This window comes from Osmia bicornis, chromosome 9 (assembly GCF_907164935.1).
Source record: "Osmia bicornis bicornis chromosome 9, iOsmBic2.1, whole genome shotgun sequence".
NCBI lineage: Eukaryota > Metazoa > Arthropoda > Insecta > Hymenoptera > Megachilidae > Osmia > Osmia bicornis.
In genome coordinates this window covers 9,761,204-9,778,863 of record NC_060224.1, presented here as the reverse complement: position 1 = coordinate 9,778,863, position 17,660 = coordinate 9,761,204, and the positions used below count along the sequence as shown (strand labels likewise).

The 17,660-nt window shown below is 38.2% G+C and overlaps 1 protein-coding gene across 1 annotated transcript in view; it reads right to left on the bottom strand.

Moving 5' to 3' along the window:
• LOC114880352 (leishmanolysin-like peptidase) overlaps positions 1–17,660 on the bottom strand; it is a gene marked incomplete at its 5' end in the record, with an annotated part of 296,152 nt that overhangs the window by 184,062 nt on the left and 94,430 nt on the right. The window contains one exon of the mRNA XM_046287191.1: positions 15,151–15,354. Coding sequence (XP_046143147.1) covers positions 15,151–15,354 — 204 coding nt within the window. The remainder of the gene's footprint in view (positions 1–15,150; positions 15,355–17,660) is intronic.

Below are 17,660 nucleotides of genomic sequence, written 5' to 3'. Positions count from 1 at the left end.
GCATCAAACGATGCAGCTAGACATTCTTTATAAAAAAGTACTGATCTATGTATGTCGAAAAGCTGGTAGTTTAGAAGATATTTCAGTTTAAATAATTCTAAAATTCATACTGACATTAGCGTTTATTTACAAGTATGGTTCAACATAATGACCATTTGCATCACAGCATTTTTGAAATCGATGAAGTAAGGAATGGCCTACGTTATTTAATGTAACGGCTGATATTTTGCTGCATTCGTCGATAATACGCTGCTTCCGCTAGTCACTGTAGTTGAATCTTTCGCGTAAACTTTATCCTTTAAATAGCCAGTCCTTACTTCATCGATTTCAAAAATGCTGTGATGCAAATGGTCATTATGTTGAACCATACTTGTAAATAAACGCTAATGTCAGTATGAATTTTAGAATTATTTAAACTGAAATATCTTCTAAACTACCAGCTTTTCGACATACATAGATCAGTACTTTTTTATAAAGAATGTCTAGCTGCATCGTTTGATGCATAAAAAAGTACCCCATTCCATATAAAAAAACAAAATTGACCTTCATATATCCTTGACGCGTCTACGTACGAAAAAGCTAATAACACCAGAACATGCCCCACTCAATACCATTTAAGTACCTTATGAAATATTTTTCACTACGTGCCACAATACCGAGGAAATCAAGATGTCAGAATCGACTGAAACACCCTGTACATAAAGTTAAGGGCACAGACTCCTTCGAGGCCTCCTCCGAATCGATGTAAGCGCCATTGGAAAGAATCGGGCAATCGTGAAAACACATAATTGAGAAATTCGACATTTGACGGTGTGACATCTAACGTCATTATGCAGAATAAGAAACGAAAGTGAGGTGGCATAGTTGCCAAATCACATCATTTGAGAGTTCTATCGCGGTGTTGCCGCATCTGTGACCATCTAGCAAAATGAATTTGCTCGAGCCGAGCGAGATTTTGATTCCTGGCGGACATAGAAAAGGATAGCGCGAGAGAAAGAGAAGGAGTATCATGAATGAAACAACGTAGGGCCGATCGGCGGAAATATAGTCACACGCTACGACAGATTCGATGAGACTCTGTAATACACATAACGTACGCGACTATAAAACTTATAGGAATAAAAACTATATGGCATTAATAATTTCAGGAAAGGAATGAAAAATAAAGACATTTAAATTGATCTATAATATACAATATTTATTGATTGAAATATAATCAATAAATATAAACAATGCCTCTTCTTTCTCCGCGACGTCTACATCGTCGATTACCATGACAGCCACTCCAGCCACGTGTTATTGAAATTTTTTTCATCTGAAATATAATAATGAATTTTAATATAATTGTACCTGCATATACAGGGCATCCCAGTCTAAGTGTGACAGAATTATATTAAAATTCATTATTCATTTCTTTATTTCTTATTCTCTTCTTGAAATTATTATGTCAGGTAGTTTTCATTCCTATAAGTCTTATGGTCGCGTACTTACGTTATGTGTATTATTTCATTCATTCCACCCCTACCAGCACCACGAATCCGTCGTTCTTTGATGTTTCCGAACATAGAAAAGGATAGCGCAAGAAAGATAAACAAAGAGAGAAAGACTCGCAAGCACAACATTTAATCCAATACATATTATGCTACTAAATGTTGATCGATTTATATTGTGTTTAGCTTCATTTTAATGAGAAAAATCTTCTCCACATGATAGTGAAATTTTTATTAACAAAAAGTACCAAATAAAAAACTTTATATTTAAGTATGGTCACATTGACACGGGACATTTAAATGAAGGCAATAAATCCCGGTTTCAGTCCCTCTTTCGTCTTTAGCTACTGACTCTTTCTAATCAGTGTTTACTGACTAGGCAATCAAATTTGAAAAATGATTCTCCTATTCTATATCAGTTGCGGAGTGGACCGGCAATAGTTATGTACATTTATCGAGTTTTCACTGTATATGGTGCAAGTTTTATAATTCATTTTTCTGGCATACCATTTCAAGTATTCTATCTGTCATTTAATTAATAAAAAAACATGATTATAAATATGAATAAAAAAGTTTGATGGTTGCACACATTAGTACATGTATTGTTTCATTCTCGGACCTCTTTCTCTTTCGAGCGCCCTATTCTTTTCTATGTCTGGCAGGAATCAAAATCGGCTCGAGCCTGTTGCAATTGTAACAGATGTGGCAACAGCGTGACAGAAGTCTTAATACGTTGCGGCAACTATGCCATACTTGTGGCTATATTCGCGTAGCCGTTTGTGGTGTCAAATTAGAATTTACATTTATCGACTGATTTGTGTTTTTATCGACCCCGATGATAACGTGGTCAAATATACCATCAATGCCTCTGACGGAAAATCAGTGAACTATTCTTCCGTCTATTTGACGTCTGATGCGTGCAAATCGTAAATTTCGTTTTACGTCTTCCAGAAGTGATAAATGGTGAGAAATCGAATTTCAGTGACATTGTGCTAGTTCAAGGAAGGGTGGTCTGGTGTGCTATGGGCGAAAAAACCATTAAATCGTCCAATATTTGCTAAAATGCAGCCGAACGCAGCATTCGGCAGCCATGTTGTTTGCTTACAACAGTGTCTGTCTCAATCTTACAGTGTCGAAAATACCATTTTTCTCAACGTATGGTGTTTAATAGCGTTCAAACGGACTAGTCCACCCTGTGGTGAAGTATTCTCGTGGGTGCTGTATCCGCGAAAATTTCATTTGTGCAATTATCGAGACGAAAAACGAAATTTACGAAATCGAGTGTCTCTCTCACGCATGGCGTATACGTGCATGCTTTTCGTTGATTGTGTGAGTGCACGCATACAGGTCATGGCGCAAGGAATCGGTGCCCTTAAATCGTCCAATATTTGCTAAAATGCAGCCGAACGCAGCATTCGGCAGCCATGTTGTTTGCTTACAACAGTGTCTGTCTCAATCTTACAGTGTCGAAAATACCATTTTTCTCAACGTATGGTGTTTAATAGCGTTCAAACGGACTAGTCCACCCTGTGGTGAAGTATTCTCGTGGGTGCTGTACCCGCGAAAATTTCATTTGTGCAATTATCGAGACGAAAAACGAAATCTACGAAATCGAGTGTCTCTCTCACGCATGGCGTATACGTGCATGCTTTTCGTTGATTGTGTGAGTGCTCGCATACAGGTCATGGCACAAGGAGTCTGTGCCCTTAAACCGCTTTACCAAAGTGATGAAATAGAAAATGATGCAGAAAATGTAAGAGGCAATAGTACTTACATATCCAATACTTTCTTGAAATAAATACTTTAAAAATAAGATACCATATATCTACTATTCATTCGAATCATAATTTTTTTATTAATTCTCATATTATTATTTACGCAGTTATTAAAACAATTAAATAAAACAATTAGAAAAAATGTCGATTAGCAGCGAGGTATCGATCTATATACATTATGCTAAATCACAGTTGCTAACTAATTAGAAATTTTGATAAGCGATTATAGTATAGAAGTGAGTATTCAAATGCATAATGATACACGTCAGTGCGTTGAAAAGTCATAGCGTATGTATGTAATGTACTCTGAAATCTGCTGTGCATTGCAAGAGTGTACTCGGGACCGCAACGATAACATAGTAAATATTAGTAAATAGGTTCTTTATTGACGTTTACTGTAAGCGACATTGTGCCGAAGTGTTTGTTCGTGACCGCAGTTAAACCTGGTTCTCGTGTTCAACACTTTCGTGGCTGACAGTGAACCCGCGGGCTGTGCATGCCCTGAGTGGTCAGTGTTTTTTATTAATAATTCAAAAACTAAGCCTTAATGAGCATTTTGGTACAGGAAAAATGTCAGGATGGTGTGGGAATTCTGGACGCGTGAATTATAAAACACAGAGTATATACTTAATTACTTGTCTATATTTGAACTCTTTAATTACAAAGGATGTGTCGCATCTCGTCGCGTCATGACTCGTCACGGAAGTGCAGTCGTCCAGCGCGTAGCGCGGACCTCGCTAGTTGCCTAGGTAGGGGAAAGACAGTGGAGAGGGAAAGAACGCTTACTCCAACACTGCCTCCCGTTCGCAGCTTCTTTTCTATTCTCCACTCGTCTTTCTCTACTTCCATTTCCTTGCTCGTCTAGTGCTGATTTCTCAGTCTTTCTCTCCTCTATTCTCTTCTTTCCTAGTCTCATCTCACACATCACGGCCTAAAAGGTCACATATATTTCCAATTATTCTGATTCTCATCTATCTCATCTCATAGCAGTCACTCTACTCTATTCAATATTCTGTCTATCAATGTTTTGTGCTGTCTATAAGCAAGAAGTTTAGTGAACAGGTCCGCTATTTGTTCTCTAGATGACATCCAATTTACGATTCACGTATTCTTTCACATAGTGCCACTTTTTGTGTCAGTCAAATGTCTAAGTTTATTGCCACCTTTTGTCCTTGCATTCGACTCAGCAGATTTGATGTCAAATCTCAGTCTCATCGGCACAAACGACCTATTTAAAATCAGACTCAAAGAATTATTCACAGACACCAATTCCTGACACGTCTCACTCATCGCAACATACTCAGCTTGATCACATAACATATCATAGTAAGTGATCTCTTGCAGTCCGCAAGACTAGCATCTGAATTTCCTTCCAAATTATCACATTCACCCATATAAGTTAAGCTATAATCTATCGTTCACTTCACATATCTAAACACTCTCTTCGCCATACTCCAGTCATTCTTAGTCGGATTTATTTGGTACCTACTCATCACATTCACCACATACAATATATCTGGTCTAGTAGCATTCGCCAAATACAACAAACTGCTTACTATAGGTAGCATATGCCTACTATAAGGTGCATTACACCTTGTTGCAGTTTTATCTAGCTCTGTCTCTTTGTAATCCTGTCTCTCTCTTTTCTTTTTCTATTCACCACTTGATTTGTGACCATAGGCGTGCATTACGGATTCGTTGCACTGAACCCAAACTTTTTCAAAACCTTTTCTATGTATCCGCTTTGATTTATTTTCAATACTTTCTTTTCTAGCTCTCGTCTAATTCTAAAACCCAAGAATTCCTTCGGCTCTCCTAAATCAGTCATCTCAAATTCATTTATCAATTTTCTTTTTACTTCTACCAGTCTCTCCATATCATCACTCGCTATCAGCATATTATCAACCCACAAGAGTAAAATCAGAAACTTTTCTCCACCTCACCAAGAGCACAAACATGGTTCCGCATCACTTGTTGTCAGTCTCACTTTTTCAGCTATTCCAATAAATTTTTTCATTCCACCTCTTTGAACTGATCTTCAATCCATATAAGGCTCCATCCAATTCACACACCTTTCCTCGTCTAAGCTGTTCATTACAATCTGTTCCTTCAGATATTTCCATAAATATCTCGTTATCAACCGTACCATTCAGAAATGCGGTTTTTCACATATAACTAACATATTTCCAGATATTATTTGTTCGTTGTGGCCAGCATTGATCTCATCAGTGTCAGACGAGAAACCGGAGTATAACTTTCCAACATATCATAGTCGTTTCTGTCTTTACACCCTCTCACAACTAATCCACCTTTATATCTAGTCGCACCATTCTCATCTATCTTCTTCCTTAATACCCACCTAGGCTTTATAACAGTAGGTTTCTCTCTTATTCTCTTCATATTTGGTCGGTCCACCAGTCTCCAGACAACATTTTCAACCATAATTCTCAACTCGTCTCCAATCGCCTCTTTCCACTTCTTCCTTTCACTTGACATTATCGCCTCCTTGTAGAAAGCAGGATCCGCCTTGACTTTGGCCAACAGCGCATGATACACCTCTCTCTGCGCTGAATCATGGCAATCCACGTCTATTTCATTTGTGTCGACCAAAACATATAGATCCGAAAAACTTGCGTCATTTATCGGTCTACTCGAATCATTCTTCTTTAGTACAGAACTTGCTTGATTCAGACCAACCCTTTCTACTTTCTTTGGGCGTCCTCTCTTCATTATACTTACTTCCTCCGTTTTCAACATCTCATCTACATTTCGCTTATCTTTCTCTTCAAACTGTATTTCTCCATTATTCTTATCTATCTCATCAAAAACGTTCTGCCAATTTTATATGCTATTCCTTCCATATTTGTCTCCATATACTAGCTTCTCATCACGTTTCGACTTTCATAGAATTTTGCTTCTTCTGGCTTCAGCAACACATCTCTTGTTTTTGTATATGTATCCTACCAATATAACTCGTCTTTCCGTGAAACCAAATGTTGTTTGTTTATTTCTTTAAATTTTCATGTACGCCAGACATCCACATCTCTTAATCCAATTTATGTCAAAACCAAACCTCACCAAATTTTGCAAGAAGGATCACCATTCTGTTCGCCTTATGCGGCGTCCCATTATACGCATGTATCGCTGCACCGAAGGCCAAGTTCCACATATTTTCAGGGAATTTGGAAACATACATATATGCTTTTTCCTTCTTCTGTATGGTCTGGTTCATCTGTTCTGCCACACCATTATGTTCCGGTGTATCTGGACTGGACAATTGATATTCTGCTTTCAGTCTGCCTAACACGTCTAGAGTACATCCACCTGTATATTCCGTTCCTTGATCTGTTCTCAGATAACATACTTTTACATCATATCCCAGCAAATATCTACTCATTTTAACAAACTTCTCAAAATAATGGCCCGTCTCACTCTTCGCTCTCATCGGAAAAGTCATTGCCTGTCGAGAATAATCATCTATATAAGTAACTATATATTTGTAACCCTTCAGACAGGTTACAGTACTTACCGTACCCATAACGTCCGAATGTGTGATTTATAATGGTCTTTCAGCTCTATACCTAATTAATTTAACCGCTAGCTTCTTATACTTTGAAATTGCATACACCTCGGAATCCAAGTCCAACTCTGCGTTGCTCGGAAAATTGCCTTTGCAGTACCTTCAAATAAGCTATCAACCCATATCCCATCCTCACATGCCATTACATAGCTCTGTTGTCCTTTGTAAATTTCCTCTGGCTCTCAATTCTAGGCACTTCGCTGTCTATCAGCTCAATACACGGCATTTTTCCAGGATTCTCCAGCTGTTTATCTCACACGGACTCATCAAACCTTGGACATATCAACTCACCTTTCTCCTCGCTGCCTTTGTCCACACCCTGAAATTTCTCATCGCTCTGTACATTCTCGTTCTTTTCCGATTCTTTCTCTGCACTTGTTTCCTCCACTCTGGTTCCTTCATTTCTCTTTTCCTTATCTCCTTCAACCTGTATTTTCTCATTCACATCATCCTGTCTAGTATCACTTCTCATTGTCACACTTCTAGTAATGCATCGAGAGTTCTGATTGACATTTTCAGTCATCAAGCGAGCCACCAATTTATTTTTCCTCTCAATCTCATCATTGTCACAACCTTTAGCATCTGTTTCCAACTCCACTATCTAGTACGGTCTTTCGTAGATATCAGACACAAATGTTTTATTCGAAAGCGGATCGCATATGTCTATTATTTCATTATCTGAATAGACACTTAAACCCTTTTCTACAAACTTTTTCAATTACAGTAGATTTTCCACTAGAGAAAATTATATAGATCACTTCCTCCAAAATCAGCTTTTCATTATCTCTTGTCCATCCTACTACTTTACCTATACCTTCCGCTTCCAAATTTGCCACGGAATCATTATTCGCACATCTAATAATATTATGTTTGCTCTTATCAAGCCTACGAAAAACCAGTTTGGAGTTTGTCAGATGCTCAGTTGCCCCTGAATCTACCAGAAATTTCACTATCTGTTTTGAATCCTTCCTACAGTCATTCTTTTCTATATTTCCCGTACTGTCATGGGCAGTCGCGTCTAAGGTGAATTTTCTGATCAACTTTACTTCTATTTCCTGTGTTCTTACACCATAATCTATTTCGTCTAATGTTCCGTCCCCTATTCCATGACCGACTGTAATTGGGATTTGGTCTATTTCGCTTCACACTTTCACTATTTCCCACATCACTCTCATTTCTCTTATCTCCACTACCAAAACGACAGCCTCCCCGATTTCCACGGTTACCTTTGGAATCAGGTCTTCTAGTACCATAATTGTTTACATACCTCATCATTCTCGCCCCTCCTTGTCCCTCTCGCCTCGGGTCGAAGTACGGGCATTCCTTTGCTACATGGTTTTCAAACCTCCCGTATCTATAACATTTTCTCGCTCCTGGCGGGATGGGGAATTCTCTGCCTATATGGCCGTTATGATCACAATTGAAGCACCTCATATGCTTTTGCGAGGGCTCCCCAACCGCCAGAGCTATGGGCTGGCTCGGACCTCCAGCTGCTCTTTCTGCCTCGGACTCAGTTCTTCTCATCTCTTATGCTGAGTTGTAAAGAGGAAGTTCACCGACTGCATCCGAGGATTACTCGTCACCACAGCTTTATAAAACGCGTCTCTCTTCTCATCCTCCGAGATCGGTTGCTCATTAGGAATATTATCATAATTACATTATATCTCTTCAAGACGATCTAAAAACTATTATCTTTTCTTTACCTACGAAAAATTCAATGCTATACAGCCGTTGTCTCGAACTAATCAAAGTCAAATTCACCTCACCCCTTTTCAAATCACGGATCTTACTCAACAGTTCTACTGAATCTTTGATGTTCACGATATTCCTTTGACAACTCTACCTATCCTATTAATCAGTATATCTCTAACTCTATGTCTATGTTTTTCCCTTGTCTCCTCGTCATATTTCGAGCTATCCTCTGCTATTGGATCCACAACGTACAACAGGTCGTTGGATCTCAATTTTGACACAAGAGAGTCCCATCTCGAGCTCGCGTCTCTACTCATCACTTCTACCTTTATTGTTTCTTTCGGTCTGTCGTCTATTGTATTCTCTAGTTTTTCCAACAGCTGTTCTATTCCTAATTTTCCAAACTCCGATGCAACCGCTCTCGCAACCTCATCTCTACTATTCGACCCCTCACACTCGGTCGTGTCATTCCGGCTTCTCTCTTAGTTCTTCTCGTCTCAATCTCTTCCCGCTCTCGTCTCCACGTCCCTCTTTCTCGTCTAACAACTTCCCTTCTCTTCAAATCCTTCTCCTTTTCTCTAAAATCTTCTCGACTCGTCTTACTCTCACATCTCTCATCTCGTCATCATTGCTCTCCGCATCTAACAATGTAAGATTGTATACCTGTAATATGACTGAACATTGGATCAGCATTTCCCGCTGTGTTTTCAGTTTTTCCAGGCGCTCCACGCTTTCCACCTGTCTCGTCTCGTTGGTCTCCTCTGCTCTGGCTAGAATGCACGCCATTTCTTTTATTGCAGTCACCACAGCGCCACACACCGTGGCCACTGACCCTTTTGTATTGGGATTCTCTCTTTTCACTCCTACAATCACGTCTCATTTCTTCAATCTCTTCACTCAGCTCATCTCGTATGGTCTTTATATCACACCTCACCTCGTCTCCATCCTGATCAGGCTCATCTAATCGCTGCGCCCCGGTCACTCCAGGCTCGTCTAGCAAACTCTCGTCGTCCAGCTCATCACCCACAGCGCTCATCACCTCTTCTATATTCTCATCGATTTTCGACCATTTGTATATTTCGACTGTATCATAAATGGGGCCGTCTGTTAGGAGCTTTCCACTAGCTTTTTCTATTTGGTCTATTGGCTCAGTCACAATTGATTCTTCCAGCTCATGGTGCTTTTACCTGTGAGAGTTCAAACAACACCAGTAAATCAATCTTGTATGAGCTTCAATCTGTCACACCGAACTTCAAACGCTATCAGATTACAGACAGACCAGAGGTCAGATACAATGAAGCATCAAAATTGTATCCAAGCTCATGCCCCACCAGTTCAGATAACAAGTGCACAGCATCTGTTATCCGTTTATGATCAGAACACTCTGGAATCCTGTGACTGTTTCGTCTCAGGTGACAGGTAGTTTATACCTTGCTTATTCACACTTCTCTTTTCAATTCGCAACATTCTTTTACTCACCCAACAGAGCCATTCAATTTCAGTCACAGGATCCAAAAGCTCAGTAACGTTACTTTAAGCTTATTCTGTGAAAAGTGATAGTGATCGTGCGGTTGAGTGAGTTCAATGATCTCGTCTGGAGATCAGCTGTTCTTCGTAATGTGTTTCTTCCTCAAATGTTCAGTTAGGATGGGTAAGTTTTATTTACATTATTTTTGAATATTTTCGAATTTAACACGTTTATTAGTTATTCCATTTCAATCCTCTTTTTAGTACGTGGAAACTTTTTTTATTTCCAAATCGTGTATTTGTGTTTTGATATTTGTTTCAAAAATGATTACAAAGTATTTTTTTATAAATTCCTATCGTACAACTAATAAAAGTGTTGCATCAATTCGATTTATTCATTCTACATGAACAACGATTCATTACTTTATTCGTTATTCATGAGCAACCAATAATTCAATACTATTATTCTTTTCTTTTTTTCATTCATTATTCGATACAACTTTTGCCCAACGAATTCTATTATACCGACGTGGTGCCGATCACTTGATCACGACCACGGCTTGAACGCACAGCATACCCAACACTCTTGTAGTTCGGCCCACACTAAGGGCGCGCTCTGATTGGCCAGTGTTTTTCTTTAATAACTCGGAAACGAAGCCTTAAACAACATTTTGGCAAAGGAAAAAGTTATTCAGAATCACCCCTGCTACCATCCCCTTAAAGGACTAACACTCTTTCTGGGACACCATGTATACAGGGTGAGTCGCCTAAGGCAAGCCACCTGAATAACTTCTATATGTATATATATATATATTTTTTTTTGTTTTTTTAATGTATGTTCGCCGATGATTCCGAGACGGATGAACCAATTGGAACGAAACCTTTTGCATCTTCTAAAGTATGTGTCTCGATTGGTCCCGTTAAAACAACATTTTATATTTTTTCATTCCGAACGCTTTTTGTGTACTATTTCATGTACGTGCGTCGTACGTTCGCCGATTGTTCCGAGACGGATGGACCAATCGGAACGAAACTTTTTGCATCCTGTAGAGTATTTCTCCCACTTGGTTCCGTTAAAAAGGCATTTTGCATTTTATCATTCCTAACGACTTTTATCGCAAAATACGTAATACTTCATTTATATCTTCCAGCGTTTATTCTGCAGGGAATGTACCGATTGCGATGAAACCTTTCACATTTAGTAGGAGGTATATCCGCGATGATCCCACTTGCGAAAATTTATGGAATTTGTTAATAACTACTGTTATAGCAAAAAATCTATTCCGTCATGTTACTCTGCAAGGAATGTATCGTTCGCGATGAAACCTTTCATATTTAGTAGGATATACAGCGTGTCGCGCGACTACCTCGACAGCCGAAGAGGGATGATTGCTAAGGTGATTCTAAACAACTTCTTCCTTCGCCAAAATGTTAGTTAATGCTTGGTTTTCGAGTTAATAGCAAAAAACATCGACCAATCCTAGTGCGTACAGTGCGCAGTCCCAGGAACTGCAGTGTCGGGTACGAAAACCGGACCTGACGTAGATCGCAAACGAATGGCTTGACATAGCATAGTTGGCATAGCACAATAGAAAAACTGAACTGGTAGAATGTTACGTCCCACCTTACGGGTGGTTATTTTTCTGTTACTACGATCTTTGGGTTCTGCCGATTTAAACGCTAAAGCGTACCTTGACCTTCCTTGCGGGTAATATAGGATGCAGGATGGGGCGTTCAGTAATTTGTTGGTACACGTATATGGATCTTCAATATATATATATATTCTCTTTCTGTAGTTACATACCCTTCGCTGACTTCAGGTGTTGTGCGTCACTCGTTCGTTCTCGTATTCACTCACTGTTCATTCACACCAGAGGTCTCGTCTTACTCTTACTTCGTGGTTCGGACGATACACTAGACTCGCGGCGCGTGGCTATGACTCGACCTTGGAGATACAAGCGGTTGGTGGTGGTCCTGCACAGCACACGGGTGCACTCCTGGACTTGGTCCAATTATAGGTCTGCTATCTCAGACCACGGCGATACACTCGTGTTGAACCGTCGGCCGAGCACGTCGTTGATGATCTTCCTGGTTTCGAGTAGCTTTGGGCGCGGATCTACTGCGGGTCGCGAACGGACAGAACTTCGGTCTTTGCTTTACACTATCACGGAACTGGCGTACCTACGTTGCGCCGATAACTTATACTCCCAAAAGGGGAGTAGGTAACGCTCCTTGCTTGCGAAAACCTGCAAGCAAAGGGTTTTCGCCATCGCATTCTGCAAGTTCCCTGATTTCGTATCGCGGGCGTCGCTAAGCGAGAAAACGCTGATGTTTCGCGGATTCCAGAGCAAGACCTCTTTGGAATGGCGAAAGACGAAAGTGGGTTATAACTAGGGACGTAACAAGAACCTTTTTAGTCGATGTTTAGAATGAATACCGAACCTAATCTCTTGTCGCCTGTCATAATGTAAAAAAGCAAAATTCTAAGGATTCTAAATAACAAATAAAAATGTTTGAAATGGAATAATTAATAAACGTTTGAATTGGAGGCTACGTTAATGATGAAAAATTTGAAAACAATTTAAATGAAACTTACCCATTCGTTTCTAAATTAACCTGCTACGCTGAAAGCAATTAATTCCCACTAGGTCACTGTGTCGATTCTGAACATTCCACGAGGAAACACCTCGCTTATTATTCATACCTAAGTGCAATAAATGAAGGGAGTTCACTGACCAAATCTTGAAAACAGCTATTCTACCGAACGTGTTTCCTCGTTTCCCAGTGACAATTATCTGCTTTCAGCGTAGCAGGTTAATTTAGAAACGAATGGGTAAGTTTCATTTAAATTGTTTTCAAATTTTTCATCATTAACGTAGCCTCCAATTCAAACGGTTATTAATTATTCCATTTCAATCATTTTTATTTGTTGTTTAGAATGCTTAGAATTTCCTTTTTTACATTATGACGGGCGCAAGAGATTAGTTTCCGTATTTATTTTAAACGATTAAAAATATTCAACCAGTTCAGTTTGTTTACTGTGCTATGCCAACGGGGTGCCGAGCCGTGCGTTCGCGACCTACGTCAGGCCCGGTTTTCGTAGCCGACATTGCAGTCCCTGTGAATTGGTCGAAATTTTTTGGTAATAACTCGAAAACGAACTAACATTTTGGCAAAGGAAAAGGTTGTTTAGAATCACCTTAGCAATCATCGCTCTTCGGCTGTTGAGGTAGTCGCGTGACACCTTGTATATTTGCGATGATTCTACTCGCAAAAATTTATGAAAATACCACATATGCATACCTAACATACACGTGAAATATAATTGCACCAATCATGTTACTAGAATCGAAAATTAATTTACATTTATTATATTCCTTACCATCTGGCAAACGGGCAAAAATAAAAAAATACGTATACCTTATTTTTCGGTCCTTTACAACATATCCAAAAATCAAAACAATCGGAGGCGGGTACCTAAAAACCCTTCCTTGTCAGTTTGAGTGGCAAGTCGTATAAAATAATTTTTAACGAAAAATACAGCCGACTTCAAAATGCACTAAAAAGTATGAAATAATTTCTATTTCATTTATACAAATACCCAACAGCTATTAATAAAATCTATTTACTCGTTAAATAGTATACTAAATACATTTCAACGATTTTCGGAGGCGGCGCAAAATTAAAAATACCTCAATATACGATGCTGCTAATAACGATTTGATATGTTGCCGACGCCTGAACTAGGATCTTGCTAGTAGAAGAAAAGTTTTTAATTTTGCGTCGCCTCCGAAAAGGTTGAAATGTATTGTATTTAGTATACTATTTAACAAGTAAATAGGTTTTATTAATAGCTGTTGGGTATTCGTATAAATGAAACAGAAATTATTTCATTAGAAAATAGAAATTATTTTATACTTTTTAGTGCATTTCGAAGTCGGTTGTATTTTTTGTTAAAAATTATTTTATTTCTCACTTTTTATTGGAACGAGTAGTATTTGTAGGATGCCGTAAGGTGGTTTACCGTTCTTATTGGTTAATTGCAATAATGATAGTTATTAACGATAACAAGTTCCATACATTTCTCAGTTCCAACCTCCTCCTTCGGTTGCGGTAGTCCAATGATGGGTGATTGATACCCAGTATCAAACCAGTGCAAAATAATACAATGTTACTGCTTTGGCGTTAATGCACCACTCTTATATGTTGGATGAGAAATAGCATTCTAATAATACCTAAAAGTGCCTTTACATTGCTACGTGACGTTCTTAATCTTTGTTGAAACTCAATTTCGATGTAAAATTCGAAATTTATTCTTTTACAAAATTGTTTACGATGCGGTCTAGCTGTATTCTTCTAGTTTATTCTCACTATTTGAAAATGAAAAAAGAAAATAATTAATCATGATTGAAATAATCTAAAATTAACAAAATCACTAAAACTTTAATAGTAGTAATTAATAATCCTAACTTTAACAGCAAATCAATAAATAGATTATGAAATTACTTGTAGTATACCAAATGATACACTAAATTATGAGAATATACAATTCACACAGTCGGTTAAAGCGACTACCGATAGAAGAGGGGGAAAAGCTTGTAAAGCAAATAAGTAGTCTTTCAAGATTTGTAAAAATTTTACAAAAAAATGTTCCTAAGTTGCAAACTTCGTACTCAATGTGCAATGTAACACTTGTAAAATATACTAATAATATTAGTAATTTAATTTGTAACTTTTTTAATTTCATTCATATTATTAACTGGTAAAATATGTAATATGCAAAACGTATTGTAATAGATTGTGGTACTACAGTAGACTCTCGCTATACTGCCGCAGACGAGACGGTAGGGGTAGAAAACTATTCAAGCTTTCAAAGTTTTAATTGGAAAGGAAAAGGGACATAAAATCCTATCATTTTCGTAGGCTATGATAGCGGAAGAGTGGCGCTAGCATGCTTGAAAATTTATGTGAAAGCCAAATCTGTCACGTGGCAATTTAACGAGTCCACTATACTGGATGAAATACTTTTGCTTCGGCTTCAACAAACGTTGATATGATGCATATTAAAGCAATAATCATGCTTATTTTTTGAAAACATGTTTCTTATTAATTAAAGGTCAAAAATCACAATAAAACATGTACTTACTTTTCGTTCAATAACGGTTTTCCGGTGTCACTTCTTCTTGGTGTTCTAGGTTCACCATTTTCATCTCGATAAAAAGCGTATAAACTTGCAGAAAATCCCAAAGCGTGTAATATCTCGTGTTTTACAGTACTTAGAAGAGTTTCCAATTCTTGTGGTTTCGTCGTAATACTTTTAGGACACAAATTGGCATGTCCTGCAATGGGCCTAGAAAATACCAAATTTGTTTTCTGAATACATTAAATTCTATCAAAAAATAAGTCGAATATAATCACTAATTTCTTAATGTATTCTGTAAAAATCAAGTTTGTAAAAATATATTTGTTTTAAATACAATTATTCTGCACTATACTATCTTATTCAAAAAGTTTCAGGAGAAGTAAATTTTGAAAATGTGGTAAAACGTTATATAATTTCTTTTTGTAATACTCTTAAGGGGTAGACACGGGTAATAGTAGCGCGTTGACTTTACTAGCAAAAATGAGCCTAAACATGGGTTTACGGGACTACACTTTTCGTCCTTATATGAGAACATTTGGGGATGAGTGAGGGTTTATTCGAAAGAGGAAGGTCCAATGCACCCAGCTGCACTCATGTTTTTGTAGGATTATGTTGATGTTTAGTAATATAAGCGTTCAAAGTGGAGGAAAAAATCAACAAAATGTAGTCGCGGAATCGAAGCATTTTTAGGCAACTAAAAGAGTGCTGTGATTGAAATCATGAGTGCAGCGGTCTAGCCACAACCCTTACCTGCAAATTAAGATCTATTTTGTCTTCATTTGTTGCGAAATAAGAACAAAAAGTGTAGTCCCGTAAAAGCATTCCCACAGACCAGTTCCGCCATTTTGTGGATAATACAGAGCAAGTCACGTGACAAATTCAGTTCAGCTAGTAGTTATAAGGTGGCGTCTAACTAAGAAGGCTGTCGATTTGGAATCGTAGCCAAAATCAGGCGTTAGCTTGGCTACATCACTCGACTGTGACAGCGAAGCCAAGCGAAAAAGGCAACAACGCCCGAACGCTGAGTGGGACGAAGTGAATGTTGAGATCGTCCTTTTTCGCTAAGTTTTGGCTGACGACGCTCGCTTGGATTTTTCGCATAACAAACCTCGCCCAAACAGGAGGTATAACAAGAGAAGAATGTACCTCCTCTTTGCAATAATTCTGCAAATGTTTACATACATAAGTTGTATATGAGATATTTATTTATTTAAATTATTTGCATTCATTCAGAATATTGACTAACACTCCTTTGTATTTTTTATTAGTTTTGAAAAACAAACTTACTATAGGTTTTTGGAAATACAAGCGTCACGCAATTGGGAGGAAGTATATCTTTTTAGTAAGAGATAGGAAAAAGCTATTGATGTAAAAGTTGAATGGTATGACTTATGAAAAATATGAGATATCTCACGAAATATTAGCTTTTTAAACATTGTACTGGTAGATATAGGTGATAGGTAATAGTGAGAGGGAATAGTAGCGAGAGGAGAGAAGGAGCCGGGGCCCCTCCATTTATTAGTTCTAATACTACTCTTTTATCCAGAATTTTCCAAGGAGTTGATACGAGTAAAGAAAGAAATGCAATTCTATTTAAACAAAAAGTGCATCTGCATTTAAGGTGGTAAGGGGATAGATACGGTACGTGACCTCTCCGATTCGGGACGTCGGTATTACAGCAATTTTTTCGTTGGGCCTGGTGGAGCCATTTGCGTGATCTGTTACGAACTTGAAAGGTTTAATTCTTAGCTAGCCTGCGCGCAACACGACCTAGGAAGGCAACAGGGCCTCAAGTATTTTTACAGACACACTCAAACGCTCATCTCGCCAGAGGCATCGCCACGATAAGCCTAAAGAACGAAAACGAAACATTGGCGCGTGGTTAGAGTGAGATGTACATTCCAAATGTCTTCTTTCAATCCAAATGATAGAATTGTCCCGCTCCGATAAATTCTGACTGACCAAACGCATGGATTTTACATAGCGCACCGTAGCATCCCTCGCTGCTGAAAAATATATGCCTGCTCTGAAGAACCGAAGGAACATGGAATCCGAGAATTATTTTTAGAAAAAGTTATTAACTTCTTTAAATAAATGGTTTTTAATTAATAAAAGTATACACTGCAATTAGAACGAGTTATATCTTGAATTTGGTAAGAGATAGGAAAAAGCTATTGATGTGAAAGTTCAATGGTATGACGATGTTTCTTTTTCTATGACTTCAGTTTCTTCGTGAATGCAACGATGCACTCAAAAAATGCAAATCCACTTTTTATTTAAATGGAATTGCATTTTTTTTTTACTTGTGTCAACTCCTTGAAACATTCTGCATAAAAAAGTACTATCGTACTATTAGAACTAATAAATGGAGGGACCTCGCGTCTATACAGTAAAAGTTGAATATATGCAACAGAAATTGGGACCCAGACGTTGCATACATCCAGCAGAGGTGTCGAATCTCGGATTACACGCGACGACCAGCCAAGCGTGAACGTAGAAAGGGACAAACAGTG